Below are 15,554 nucleotides of genomic sequence, written 5' to 3' on the forward strand. Positions count from 1 at the left end.
AATGTTCACCTCGTTAGTGGCCCCGGAACAAGCCGTATTTATACCTACGCGCAATCTTACATACAAACTTAGAACAGTTTTCGCAGCATTCCAGCACACACGCCCAAAAGTCCCGGCGGTGGCCGTCTTCCTGGACATGGAAAAGACCTTCGACTGTCGAGTGGCCTTTCCTACGACATGTTTTGAGTCGGATGGGCGTGGGTCAGCTGTTCTTACAACTCCTAGCTACCCTGTATGCCTTCCCAAAGGCACATGTTCGTATTGGCTCGCTTGTTCCGGAAACAATACAGATAGGGAGAGGCACGAGGCAGGGCTGCCCCCTCTCCCCTATTTTATATGCATTAGTAGCAGAACCTCTTGCTTGCGCCCTGCGCGAATACCACGGCCACAGGGGCATCCGATTTCCCACATACAATTTGATTGTCTCCACATACGTGGACGATACCCTTCTGTATGTTAGAGACCCAGAGACCCACCTATCGGCGGTGCTACGCGAGGTAGTCTTATTTAGCTCTCTTTCGGGGATCCATGTCAACTGGAATAAGTCTCTCATGTTCCCACTTACCGCATCCACGAGGGAATTCGACCCGGAATACCCCATTTACTGGACCACAGATGCAGTCTTGTATCTGGGGATTCGTCTCCACACCGAGTCGGAGGTGGTTCTACGGGAAAACTATGGGACGGCGGTCTCCAAACTGGAGGAGGACATTGACAAATGGATCACCTTGCAGTTGTCGCTGCTGGGACGTGTTGCACTCATGAAAAGTGATTGTGCTGCCACGTTTTCTGTTCCTGTTCAGTAACATCCCTATGGTGCTATCGCGAACATTCCACACATACGCATTGAAACGATTATAGCAGATTCGACGCCACTGCCAGCATTGCTGGCAAAACCCCGAGACCGACGGACGAGCTTACTGGATTCCTTAAATGCGGTCACACACGCTTGGCATCATGATGGATATTCAGGCGTGCATTCTACTTTACGCCCTGAAGGCCGCTATTGAGTGGTGCACCTGGCTGACCCCATGCTTGGATATAGCGTTGATGGCGGCTCTGAAAGCGTTGAATATTCATAAGATGGGAGATTTGTTCGCAGTGGGCACCGCATGCACCTGGGAGGAGATCGAAACAGAGGATAACTATAGCCCTATGTTGTGGCGTTTCCAGTTCCATAGGGTGAGACACGCACTAAGAAGTCTCTTAGGGGAAGATATGGAGGAACCACAGACATTTGCAGTTTTTAGCTACGTGGTTAACGCCAAGTCCCCTGCTAAATTAATAACCAAACTGTATAGCATAGCCCTATCGGAGAGAACAGCGGAATGCGCTAAGCTGAGACTGGCGTGGCAAACCGATCTTCAAACAGATCTGAATGAGGAGATATGGCAGTATTGCTGCACAAGTACCAAACGAATATCTCTTAACGGTAGGCATAGATTACTGCACTTTAAGCACCTGAACAGGACATATTACACCCCTGAAAGGCTGCATAGATATAGACTTCGGGACAGTCCTCACTGTGAGAGGTGTGGAGTGCAAACTGCTGATTTCCTATATGTAGCGTGGTCCTGCCCGGATGTCCAGGCATTCTGGTGTGCAGTATACAAGGAGGTCAATGACACTACACAATTAACCCTGACCCCTGACCCCTTATTGGCTATACTGGGTTACTCTAAGCCCCTATGACCGACACACAGGAGACTAGTCGACATGACTTTTCTACAGGCTAGGAGATGTGTGGCACTCACATGGATGAGGGGCCCAATCCTCACGCTGGCGCAATGGTCCAAGGAGATGACATACTGTTGTACACAAACGGAACTCTACAGCGACTTGCTACCCCCTCGTAATAGACCCAAAAACTTTTGGTCCAGTTTTTTAGAGAGGAGACAAGTACGAGACAATGCAGAGGACGAGGTCGCAAGCAGTCAGTCAGAGGGTGAGACTAGACTAGGGACAGGCACCATACCGTGTAATGGCCTACCCTCACGCAAAGTGTAATGACGGCGAGTATATTTATAGTGGGACAGACAGTAGGAACCTTGGACAGGAGCGTACTTTCCCAGTATACCGTATGAAGGGACTTCTTGACACGTCATGGAATGGGTCGTTGGGTTTATTACATAGAAAAGATACACCGTGGCAACAGAAACTTGCCTATGAATGTATGAAATTATCTGTATCTCTGATGTCGCTAATTTCTGCCAATGCATGTGCTGGTTGTTGTTTCTTTTGTGAAATGTCAATAAAAATAAAAAAAAGATTTCTGGGGAATCGTGGCTCACGTCAGGTGGAATGCCACTACCAGTGTTGATTATAATTTACAGCCACAGACCTGAGTGGACCATTTCCCAAAAATGTACGCAGCTAAGACCAACCCGGAGTATGCCAATTTAGGAAATAACCTGTTCGAGGCATGTGGGCTGTGGGCTGCTGAATTCATATCTGTGCATAGATCGCCGCCTAGTGTTGGGTCCGGATGATTGCACATTGTTGTCCTGGAAGAGTCTTCGAAGTTTCATGGGATAGATGGCTCCTCCCCTGGACTACAGTGCGCATGGGCATCCTCTCCATCTTCAGATTGTTTTTTTCCGCCATTGGGTTTGGATGTACTTTCGTAACTCGGAGTTTGGAATCGATTACAAACTTCAGGGTCGTCGGTATTGTTATTCGATCGGTGCCGACAACTTTATTCCTGTTGTTTCTACTCAGGACGTCGAATCGGGCCGCGTGGCCTTTTCGACACCAAAGGACCAATCGTCGATGGAACGAAGTCCATTCAAACGATGCCCCAACTGTAACTCTAAATACCCACACATAGATAAACACCTGGTGTGTAACAAGTGTTTATCTCCAGAACACAATGAAGCCGACTGCTTAGCTTGTGCTCAATTTTGATCGAAAAAGACACTTTCAAGCTAAAGACCGTCGAACCGACAAGATCGATGTCGACACCAAGCAACACAAACAAAGGGCTCAAACAGAAGACGGTTGTCGAACCGAAACAGAAAGTCGACAAACCTAGGCCGGTGCACACAAAGACACTCGAGCCAAAAACAAGGATCGAACCGAAGGGGTCCGTCGAGCCGAGGCAACAAAACATCGCTCCGAAGATGACACAAGGCCAAAGAGTGGTTATCGAACAAACAAGAACAGTCGGATCGATAACAATGACGGCTCCGAAAAAGTTCAGACAGACTAAAAAGACTGTCAAAACACCGAAGTCTCTCGGACCAATCAAATTCGGACTTCCTACACACGTGAAGCCAAGAGCGGTCGAACCAACAACCGGATTCGAACCGACACAAACAAAAAAGGCCATATCGGAGGTAAGAGCTAAAACACCGGAAGAACAGGAGCCCTCAACAGAGGAACAGTCAAAACTGTATGTTGACCCCGATACTGGCAGAGTTACCCTATTAAAAAGGAAAATCAGACCAGACACTTACGCTGAGTCCTACAAGATACCACTCAAAAGGATAAGAGACACTTCCACATCTCCAGATCTCTTTGAGCCTATCACACCATATGTGCAAGAAACTTATACATATTCTCCCACACGCACAGATGAGTATGGGGAGTATGAGGATAATGAACAGTACAATTATCCAGTGGACAATGACCAGGACATCCAAACTCAACCATGGTCTGACCCTGTAGATCCTGGAGACTCTCAGCCAATTCCAGACAATACTGCATACCCTGTTAAAACTTCGCCTACAGAGGATACAGCTGCCTTCAATGCATTGATAGAAAGAGCAGCATACAATCACCATGTGGAAATGCATGCAGATCCCATTGACGAAGACTTCCTCTTTGACACTTTCAACACCTCAGAAAAAACTGTCAAAACATTGCCAATGTTAAAAGGGGTGCTTAAACATGCAGGGGACATATTTAAAGAAACAACCAGGGCACAGGTCATTAACACTAGAATAGAGAGAAAATATAGGCCAGCACCAGTGGACCCTACATACATTAAGGGACAGCTGCCTTTAGACTCTTTGGTCGTATCCAATGCATGTAAACGTGCTAATTCACAAACCTCTGGCGAAGCTCCACCTCCAGACAAGGAGTCTAAGATTCTGGAGGCTTCGGGCAAAAGGGTAGCTGCTCAAGCAGCTAACATATGGAGATTTGCAAACACACAAGCCCTGTTAGCCAGGTATGACAGGGCGCACTATGACACACTAGAGCAAATTCTCCAACATCTACCTGACCTTTATAAGGAACAGGCAGAATTCCTAATACAAGAGGGGAAGCTAATATCTAACGCCTTCATCAAATGTGCCTTAGATGCAGTAGACACAGCAGCCAGGGCTATCAATATCAGTGTCATGCTCAGAAGACATGCGTGGCTACGCATCTCTGGGTTTGAGAATGAGGTTCAGAGCACTTTACTCAATCAACCTGTAAACCCTGATTTTTTATTTGGTCCTGATGTGGACACAATATTAGACAAAATGAAGAAGGATGCCGAGACAGCCAGGTCTATGGGAGCCTTGCAGTCACAACAGTACAGAGGCGGCTCCTTTCGTCGCTCCGGCAACAGAGGAGCTGCAAGAGGAGGCTCAACACAGCAAACCTCATACAACAAAGGCAACACGCAAAACACCTACAACAAAAACAGTAGAGGTGGATACCGTGGCAGTAACACCAAGGGTAGAGGACGAGGGAATAACAACACCAGATCCTCTACCAATGCCAAACAGTGACTTCTTGTCAATACCCCAGACCATGTAACACTGGTCGGGGGGAGATTACAGCAGTTCCTGCCAGTCTGGGAAAACATAACTACAGACAGACAGGTGGGTGAGGCAAATTATACAGCATGGCTATACCCTAGAATTAATCTCCACACCACCCAACATACCCCCAAGACACCGTCCTATGTCCGCAGAACACCTACACTTATTGCAGCAAGAAGTCATCAGCATGCTACAAAAAGGGGCCATAGAACTAGTACCCTTAGAACACCAGGGTACAGGGGTGTACTCTCTGTACTTCCTAATACCCAAGAAGGACGGGTCTCTCAGACCAATTTTGGACCTCAGGACCCTAAACCAATACCTCTTATCAGATAATTTCCACATGATCACTCTACAGCAGGTATTACCACTGTTGCGTCAAGGAGACTTCCTCGCAACACTAGACCTCAAAGACGCATATTTCCATATACCAATACACCCGGCACACAGGAAATATCTCAGGTTTACAATACAAAATCAGCACTACCAATTCAAAGTCCCACCCTTTTGGGGTAACAACAGCCCCAAGGGTGTTCACCAAGTGCCTAGCGACAGTAGCTGCACATCTCAGAAGACAGCATATCCATGTCTATCCATATCTGGACGACTGGCTGATACAAGCACAGTCAGCCCAGCAATGTGCCAGTCACATGTCACGCACTATTCACCTCCTGCACAGTTTAGGTTTCTCGCTAAACTACAACAAGTCCCATCTTCAGCCTGCCCACGTACAGCAGTACCTGGGAGAGACAATAGACACTCTGGCAGCAAAAGCACAGCCAAATTCTGCCAGAATAAACAGCATTCAAACGCTGATCCAAAAGTTCAGGCCCCAACACTCACTCCCAGCCCGAGTGTTTATGCAACTGATAGGCATGATGGCCTCGTGCATTTTCATAGTCCCTCACGCAAGACTTTGCATGCGTCCGCTGCAGGAGTGCCTAGCACGGCAGTGGAACCAGGCTCAGAGACAATTAAACGACCTAGTGTTGGTGACCACTCGTGCATACAACTCTCTGCATTGGTGGAATCCACAAAACCTTTGCAAGGGATGACTGTTCCAAGAGCCTGTACCACAAATAGTGTTAACAACGGACGCATCCCTGATAGGGTGGGGAGCCCATGTCCTCCACCACACAGTGCAGGGCCTATGGACCACGCAGCAAAAGAAAATGCACATCAACCTGCCAGAACTGATGGAAATTTTTATGGCAATGAAAGCTTTCAAAGTACATCTGTGGAACAAAGCTGTGTTGATCCGGAGGGACAACATGACTTCAATGTACTATTTACAGAAACAGGGAGGAACACACTCTGCACAGCTGTCACATCTAGCTCAGAGAGTGTGGAAGTGGGCCATCCAGAGAAACATTTTTCTCATGGTGGAACACCTCCCAGGCAAGGACAATCAAATAGCAGAATTGCTCAGCAGACACAGCCAGCAAGTGCACGAGTGGGAGATTCATCCCACAGTGCTACAACCATACTTCCAACAGTGGGGACAACCAAAGATAGACCTGTTCGCCACAAAAGAAAACGCAAAATGCCAGTACTTTGCCGCAAGGTTCCCACACCCGCAGTCTTAGGGTAATGCGATATTGATGAACTGGTCAGGCAAATTTGCCTACGCTTTTCCACCAGCACCGTTGATACCGCTGGTGGCACGCAAACTGCGCCAGCATTCAATGACGCTAATCCTGGTTGCTCCAACATGGGCGAGGCAACTGTGGTACACCACATTCCTAGAACTTTCCGTAGTGCCTCATCAATGACTACGACTAACACCCAGTCTCTTAACGCAGAGCCATGGAGACATTCAGCACCCAGATCCGCAGCAGCTGAACCTTGCAATCTGGCTCCTGAAGTCCTAGAGTTTGGCTACCTAAACTTACCTCCTGACTGCATGAACATTATCAAGGAGGCAAGGAAACCTACAACAAGAGCATGCTATGTGGCAAAGTGGAAACGTTTTGTCATTTATTGTAACAACAACGACATAAACCCACTAGACGCGTCAATTCAAAATATCATATGCTATCTTTTGCACCTACACCGCTGCAATCTAGCCTATACATCCATACGGATACACTCAGCTGCCATAGCGGCTTACCTTCGGAACAGGCAGCACCTTTCGCTATTCAGAGTGCCTGCAATTAAAGCATTCATGGAGGGGCTCAAACGAGTGATCCCCCCAAGACACCCACCTTCACATGTCTGGAACCTAAACGTTGTTTTATCCAGACTAATGGGACCACCTTTTGAGCCTTTACACTCGTGTGAAATACATTTTTTAGCATGGAAGGTGGCTTTTCTGATAGCTATTACTTCGCTTAGAAGAGTTAGCGAGCTGCAAGCCCTAACTATTCAAGAGCCATTCATTCAAATTGGGTCGTGCTTAGGACAAACCCTAAATTCATGCCCAAAGTAGTATCCCACTTCCACATCAATCAAACAATAGAACTGCCAGTGTTCTTCCCAAATCAACAGTCAGTACCTGAAAGGGCCCTACCCACACTAGATGTTAAGAGAGCTCTCCTATATTACATAGACAGGACAAAAGATTTCAGGAAGACAAAACAGTTATTTGTTGCCTTTTCACCACAGCATAAAGGCAACCCTATCTCAAAAAATGGTTTAGCTGGATGGATCGTTAAGTGCATCCAAATATGTTACATTAAAGCTAAACGCACTTTAACAGTTCCCCTAAGAGCGCATTCCACACGCAAAATGGGGGCATCCATGGCTTTCCTCTGAAACATTCCTCTAGAGGAGATATATAGAGCAGCCACATGGACTACCATACATACATTTACCAAACACTACTGTGTAGATGTACACTCCAAGCAGCAAGCAGCTGTAGGACAGGCTGTTCTCAAAACTCTTTTTCAGACTGCTGCAGCTGGCACAGCCAACCACCGCTAGGGGAGAGACTGCTATACATTCTATGCACAGATATGAATTCAGCAGCCCACATGCCTCGAACGGAATATGCTACTTACCAGTATGCATCTGTTCTTGGCATGTAGGGCTGCTGACATTCATATCGCCTACCCTCCTCCCCGGTGCCTGTCGCAGCTGTAGCATTCACTATTACTTTTTAGCATGGACATCACTTACTGTATCATACTCCATCTCTGCCACAATGGCGAAAAACAATCTGAAGATGGGGAGGATGCCCATGCGCATTGTAGTCCAGGAGAGGAGCCACCTATCTCGTGATACTTCGAAGACTCTTCCGGGACAACGATGTGCAATCATCCGGACCCAACACTAGGCGGCGATCTATGCACAGATATGAATGCCAGCAGCCCTACATGCCAAGAACAGATGCATACTGGTAAGTAGCATATTCCATTTCTTCCCTTAGATGAAGGTCCTTCCATCTCCAAGATGTAATGGTGGTGCTAATGTCACTCCCAGCACATAAAGCTCCTGTAGGAAGCTGGCTCTGTATATACTATACCAAAGTAAGGTATAGTGTGCACAGAGTCCAATGGATCCCCAAAGGCTTACAGAGGTAAAAGTAGATAACACCTTACTCTCTATTTGTGGTAGTGTGGGCGAGCAGTAAGGCTTTATCAGAGGGTAGTGTTAAGCATTCATTGTACACATTTGGGCAAGAAATTATGTCACACACTCAAGGACTGAACTCAGACCAGTTGATGGGAGCAGCAAAAGGCAGGGTCCACTAACAAAGGCGGCAAGCATTTGAAGCTTCTCCTTCCTGTACCTTGCCCATCCTGGGTGAGGCCTTTGCCCAGGATGTGCTTTGTTTCAGGACTCCGAGAGCGGGAGGCTCTCGACCCAGGGGTCCAGAAACATGTCTGGGGGTGGCAGCTGGTGAGCAGTCACTCAGCCAGGACACTAAAGTTCTGTGAGTGCATTTTTCATTAAATCCCACACTGCCATCAGTGAGGGTTTAATGTGCTGAGAAGTTTGAAACCAAACGCATCAATATTCAGTAAAGCCATCATGGAGCTGTGGAGTTCTGGTGCCAAACTCCCAGTCCATGGTTTAAAATGGCTGTACTGCACTTGCACTACCGGTTAATGGCACAGGTACTGTGGGGGCCCAGGGCTCATGCCACTGTGCCCTCACCTGTGGTTCAGTGCACCCTGCCTTAGGGCCGTAAGGCCTGCTAGAGAGGTGACTGGCCTATGCCACAGCCAGTGCTTTGGTAGGCATGGCATACAGGTATTGTGCCATGCTGACTTATAGTTTTAAGGTCTCCCCCTGGCACCCAGACTGCACTGGCAGTGTGTATGGGTCAGAGGAGGAGTCTTAGAGGGTTGCAAAATATATGCAATATATCAGAGACTATCTCTGGCTACAAAGCCCTTGATGCCTCTGGAACCTTTTACCTGGGACTTATATGTAGGTCAGAGGAGTGCCAATGTGGGGCAAAGGTACTGTTTTGGGGAAGAACGCAGACCCTGGGTACCTGATTAGGAGGAACCCAGGGCACGCTTAGTCAAGACGCATCAAACATTAGGCAACAAATGGGGGCAACTATGCTAAAAGGGGCACTTTCCTACTGCTCCCGGCCAGATTCCTTTCCTGTGGATATTTGTAGCTGTGAACCTTTATCTGGGCCACATATTTCCAGGTACTGTTTCATTCTATACTTGCAGGTCGAGAAGTGTGGCTCAATGATTAGAGCGGCAGACCCTGATGCAGAGGTCTAGCCCGGGACCAGGGTTCAATTCCCCACCTCGGCGGGTCTTGGGCTCAAAATTCCACGGACCTGATCATTCTCGCCTCGGTGCCTATTCCAATCATGGAGTCCCACTCTGCAACTCTGATCAATAGCTTGCGTAATCGCCACAACGGCCCCCACAACGCTAAGGATGCCTGGCCTCCACCTTGGGGGTGCCCAGGAGTGGACGCCTCACAGGGAAAGCCAGGATGGGTTCCACAGCGGTATTCGTACAAGCGCCTTGAGACCCTTGCGGGTGAGTAGTGCGCTATACAAGTATCAATTTACAATTTACAGGTGGCCTGATCCCCAGTTCCTGGTTGAATACAGACTGTCTCGATTTATAAAACATTGCAGAAACTATTCTGCCATCTCATATTGGACCAAATGCTTGACTGGGCAAAGGAGAACTCTGTCTTGTCAGAGCTTCAGGCGGGGTTCAGAAACAGGGTCAGCACTGGGGATCAAATGCTCAGTTTCTGTGCCCTATATTGAAAAACAGTCTTAATAGACAAGGGCCATCTTTATGTGGTCTTTGTTGATCTGAAGACAGCTTTCGATTCTATCCCCAGGGCTAAGCTGTGGGAAGTTCTGGAAAAGATGGGTGTTCCCCATAACTTCCCTTCTGTCCTCATCGGGTTGCATGCACTTAGCACTGCCAGAGTTAAGTATGGCAACTACTGTGAGCTCAAAGACCCTTTTAAGATTGAAACTGCTATTCGGTAGTGTTGTGTGCTGGCCCGACATTGCTCATTCTTTATAGTATTGATCTAGTGGTCGCACTTGATTTTCCTGGTAACGATGCACCAAACCTTGGCCCTCATAACATTGCGATGTTACTTTTTTGCAGATGGCACGCTTTTAATCTCCAAAACCTTGCGTGGTCTGCGGGCACTACTTGATCACTTTTTATTTTTCCGTAGCAATCGTGGTCTAGAACTAAACGTCAATAAAACACAATTTAAGGCTTTACATCCATATAAATCTGCTAGAGCAAGTATATTGGTGCAGGGCATTGCTTTAGAAAAAGTGCAGGAGTTGTGTTTTTGGGGGTTTGCCTGAATCACAAAATGATTTGGGGTCTCATATCAAGAGATGTTCATTAAAACTCCAACAAGAAGCTGGTGTCGTAGTCTAACTGTGCAAACGGCCTATGCTTATTCTCTAGAACCAGCAGTAGAGATTTACAACATAAAGTTGAAAAAGCTCAGCCATGTATAGTGTAGAATTATGGGGACACGTCGAAAGGATTGAACTGGGTGAACCTAAAAAAGGTTAGTGAGGAGCATTCTCAACCTTCCTCACCTCCCCCAACAACTGGATCTGGCAATTGTTCCTATAAATCAATTTATCATGTGTCGCTCTGCTATAGACTGTGGTCCATAGATGAACTAGAATCCTATAGATCTTTGATTAGGGCTCTCATTAATTCTCCTGGTTGTAAGAGGATTGCTTGATTTGCTTATATTAAAGCCACATTGTATGAGATAGGCTTGCCTCTGCTCAGGGAAACTCCTGCCACTGCAAAACAAGTCCCTCGTTCCCTGGTCAAAGAACGACTGAAAGAATTTTTGTGGTTGAGGTATCTGAAAGGTGTAAAAGCAGGTAGTCTCACTGACTATTTTCTAGACATCAAGCTCTCCCCCACATATGAATCTTTTTATGATATTCTCCCAGGTTCCATGCCCCTGCAACTCTATTTAAAATGGTTCTTGCTGTTAAACAGCTTCTGCATAAACTGTGGTGCGCAGTATTGTAGCTCTAATGTGTGCCCTGTATGCGAGTCAGCGGAAGAAACTCTGCATTACTTTGCCTTTCTTTGCCCAGCCTACGATAGACCATGAAAACGATGCTGAGGCAGCTGTTTAACCTTTTGGGCTTTCGCCCATTCACATTACAATCAGACAAGAGAGAGGTAATTGATGGGGTGCCAAAATATCTGCACGCTGCCTGGATTACTTGCGTGCGCATTGTCAAGTCCCCAAGCAACGATGCCTATTAGCAAACCTTCCTACATTATTTACACTCTAGATGCAACTCTTTCTCCCTTGAAATCTCCACTTTCTACTCTCTATCACACTTTTAATTTCTTTTTTCTTTTCTCTAATCTTATTGTGGGATGAGGTTTGATGAGATGGGTGTTTTATGAGATGTTATTTATTTGTTTTTATCTAGCTACTTGTACTATGTTTTATGGATCTTTGCATCTGAAATAAACATTTTATACAAGTACCATCATTTTCTTTAATTTTACCCTTGCAGCTTGATTGTACATTTTTCTGATCTGTGAACTTGACACTTGTGGTTAACCCCAGTAAATTGTACCTGTGATACTGTGATTCTGATGATTGTGTTATGCAATTTATGGAGAAAAGGTCTTGATTCTGATGATTGTGTTATGCAATTTATGGAGAAAAGGTCTTACTGACTAGTTAATGTTAAGTCCTGATTGCAGTGCACTTTCCTTTTTAGTCTGCAGGATTTGCCGAAGGAAGTCTACCGAGCCAGTGGCATATAATGGTATGTGATTCATGTACAATCATTTTGTATTCTTTATTAAACCTTTTTGTTTGTCATTATAAGCATGTTTGGTGTGTGGATATGATCCTTGTTATCAGCATAGATATGTTGGTGACCCAAGACAGTCCTTATTGAGACTGCTGTCCCTCAATATGGCAAAAAGGGAAAACTTTTGAGGGTTCGCTTGTCCACGATCTTAGAAATATCTCATGACAGTTCAGTGATATACATATAAGTTGTCCCCATTTGCTAAACAAGAACAACACTCCATAATGTCCCAGACCTCGCTAACATACTCAACTCCCTCAAAGTCACTTCTTATTAAAATGATGTTTTACCCTCTCCTTCCCTGTCCAGAGAGGCACGCGCCAAGGGTGCCCCCTCTCTCCGCTCCTATTCGTGCTCGCAATGGAGCCGTTAGCGGAAGCATTTCACACCCAACTGGCGGACAGGGTGCCCCTGGAGAACTCTACCCATCAGGTGTCGCTCTACGCGGACGACCTCCTCATTTATATTAGAGATATTGATCACGTTCCGGCTCAGTTGGCCCAGCTACTTGAGGATTTTGCTGCACTTTCCGGATTGAAAGTAAATGTGGTTAAGTCTCACCTCTACCCCTTCAAAGATGGGCTCTACGATCCGGGCCTCGCCATAAGCGGCACCCTGGTGCATTGGACACCCGATACACTTCATTATCTGGGAATCCAAGTCTACTGCCAGCCGCAAGATCTTTACGATGGGTACCTCGGCAGAGCGGTGACATCCATCAAGTCGCAGATGCGATTCTGGATCACGCTGCCATTAGCTGTGACAGGTAGGATGGCACTCACCAAAATGGTGATCCTCCCATGGTCCTATACTACTTTACGAATCTGCCTATGTGTATCCCAGCTTCCTTTTTTCGCCACTTTTGAGAGACAACTCAGAGATTTCATCTGGGGTAATGCTAGACACAGGATGATAAGGAAAAAAATGTATCCACCCGCAGACCAAGGTGGACTGGCAGCTCCCTATTTTGAACATTACTACCTAGCCTCTCAACTACAGTGGATAGCGCAGTGGCTATCAGATCGCCATGGTGCAGACACAGCACCTGTACAGCCACCCAACCCCTTGGAGCACATAATCCGGTTGTTTCACCCTGGGGCACGACCACCGGAGCCTCTGTTACTCGCAGTAGCCTATAGCTGTTTTCGTAGGAGCTTGTTCCTGACGTGCAGCGTAATCCCCTACACACCGGCGATACCTCTGGAGGGCACTCCCAGTGGTCAATCAGTACTGACTGCACTCACACTTAGGGAATGGCATGACAAAGGCAGCCACACCCTTGGGGACCTATACCATTATTGGACACTCACGCCCTATGCAACCCTCGTAGATGTGGAGGGGCTGCCGCCTGGGCAATTTCTCACTTAATGTGCACTATTTGCCTCTGTCACAGCAAAAGGGGGAGATGTCACGGCAGAACTACGAACGCATCTGACCATGCAGTACTTCAATGTAGGGTTGGGACAAGGGCTAGAGTTAGGATTTCTATTGGAAGTAGGGACTTGGGCTTGCTATGTTATTGGTTGTTGGGAGTAGGGTGGGACTACGGCTGGGGTTAAACCTTTAATTGGAAGTAGCGATTAGGGCTTTTGGTGTGATTGGTTGCTGGACTAGTTGTGGGACTAAGAGTAGGGTTAGGCTTTCTGTTGGAAGTAGAGATTAGGGCTTCCTGTGCCATTGGTTGCTTGAACTTGGGTTGGGACTACTGATAGGGCTAGGGCCTCTATTGGACATAGAGCTCAGGGTTTTTGAACTGATTGGGTGCTTGGACTAGGGCTAAGACTGGTTGTAAGGTCCCGGTCTCCTATTGGTTCTAGATTTTTAGGGCTAGTGTTGTGATTGGATAGTGTTAGGGCTAGAGTTCCCATTGGTTGAAGGGGTCACCTGATTACTAGGGCTATACAAGGCCAGGGTTAGGGTGTCTCAGCCCGGGCGACGAGGCTAAGTAGAAGAGAGGACAAGGGCAGTTGCCTGTTTGAGCCTGTTAAGGGCAGAGAGGACAAGGGCAGTTGCCTGTTTGAGAGCCTGTTAAGGGCACAGAAGACAAGGGCGGTTGCCTGTTTGAGACTGGCCAGGGCCAGAAATGCTGCCCATTTTCCCATTCAGCATACCAATCCCACACATCAACATCCACAAACAGAGCAACACACTCACACCAAATGTACACCACGCACAACCCTATGCACAAATTAATATACTAGCATGCAGTACAAACCCAAACCACATCTATACACCCTACTATCCTACCTACCACACATATCCACCATCACCTACAAACAGTACACAGCTCTATCTTATACCACTAACCAATACACTCATCACTAACAAAACGCCAATCAACACCATACATAACTAAATCTCATCCAGACACACGCTCCCTACTCTAATTACTCCTAACAGACCACCTTTTGTCACTAACAAACATATAATCATCCTTCCATCATTTGTCCAACAAACACCCTTCTCTCCCTTCTACCATAATAACACTAACGCACAACACACACTGCACACCACCACACTTTTTAAGTCTTGCAACAAACCAGTCTAAGACTAACACTCTTACCTCTACTCCGTTCCCTCCTACACACAACATACACTCTACTCATAAACTCATCACCACCCCCTCTACCTCCTCTCACAAACAATACTATACAACCAAATCCATTGCATGAAACATATACATCAGTACCCCTTTTCACTACTCCTCAAAAACAAAACATATCACACACACCAGCACAAGAACTGTATCCCAAACCCCATACCACCACTATGATCCCCAAAATAACCCTTTCTAGACTCCCTTCAACTCTACCCCTCCTTGCATAATCTGACTCCTCTTTTACTATACCGATCCCCTACAACAAACCTTTCTAAACTCTTCCCTCTGACTCCTCCCCTCCAGAACTCCTTTGTTTGAGGCATATGAGCTGCAGATTGCACACTGTGCATAGATCGCCACCTAGTGTTGGGCCCGGATGTTTGCTGTTTGTTGTTGTCCTGAACAGTTCTTTGGAAGTCACGAGATAGGTGACTCCTCCATTTGGACCACATTACGCATGGGCATCAGCTCCATCCCCAGATTGTTTTTTTCTGCCATCGGGCTCGGATGTGTGTCCTGCTCTCCGGTTTGGAACCAAATTTCCTTCTGCGCGCAATCCTCACCCAGTTCGACGGCATTGTTTCGATCGCTCTCCACATCAACGCGATTCTTCAACCACTTCGAAGTCTTCGATTCCGGTCGTCGACTAAGGTCTTCGGGCCTACCTAGGCCGTACTTTCTGGCTCATGGAAAAGATGCCATTCAAAAAGTGTCCTCAATGTGGGTCGAAGTTTCCCCACACCAACCTACATGAAGTGTGCAACCTTTGCCTGTCACCGGAGCACGAGGCCAAAGACTGTTCCGCTTGTACCTCATTCCACTCCAAGAAGATGATCTGGGACCGACTAGCTTGAAGAACTATGGCTCGCTCGTCAGCTTCCATCCCCGGCGACATCTTCGAAGAGGGCGTCGACGTGCCAGAACGCCGAAGAGAGTA

At 47.0% G+C, this 15,554-nt stretch overlaps 1 protein-coding gene across 7 annotated transcripts in view; it reads left to right on the forward strand.

Moving 5' to 3' along the window:
- KDM2B (lysine demethylase 2B) overlaps window positions 1–15,554 on the forward strand; it is a 1,060,697-nt gene that overhangs the window by 558,570 nt on the left and 486,573 nt on the right. For all 7 annotated transcript variants that reach the window (XM_086943000.1, XM_086942999.1, XM_086942995.1 and 4 more), the window contains exon 13: window positions 11,923–11,970. In XM_086943000.1, coding sequence (XP_086799126.1) covers window positions 11,923–11,970 — 48 coding nt within the window. The remainder of the gene's footprint in view (window positions 1–11,922; window positions 11,971–15,554) is intronic.

The sequence above is a fragment of the Lissotriton vulgaris genome, chromosome 11, assembly GCF_964263255.1.
Source record: "Lissotriton vulgaris chromosome 11, aLisVul1.2, whole genome shotgun sequence".
NCBI lineage: Eukaryota > Metazoa > Chordata > Amphibia > Caudata > Salamandridae > Lissotriton > Lissotriton vulgaris.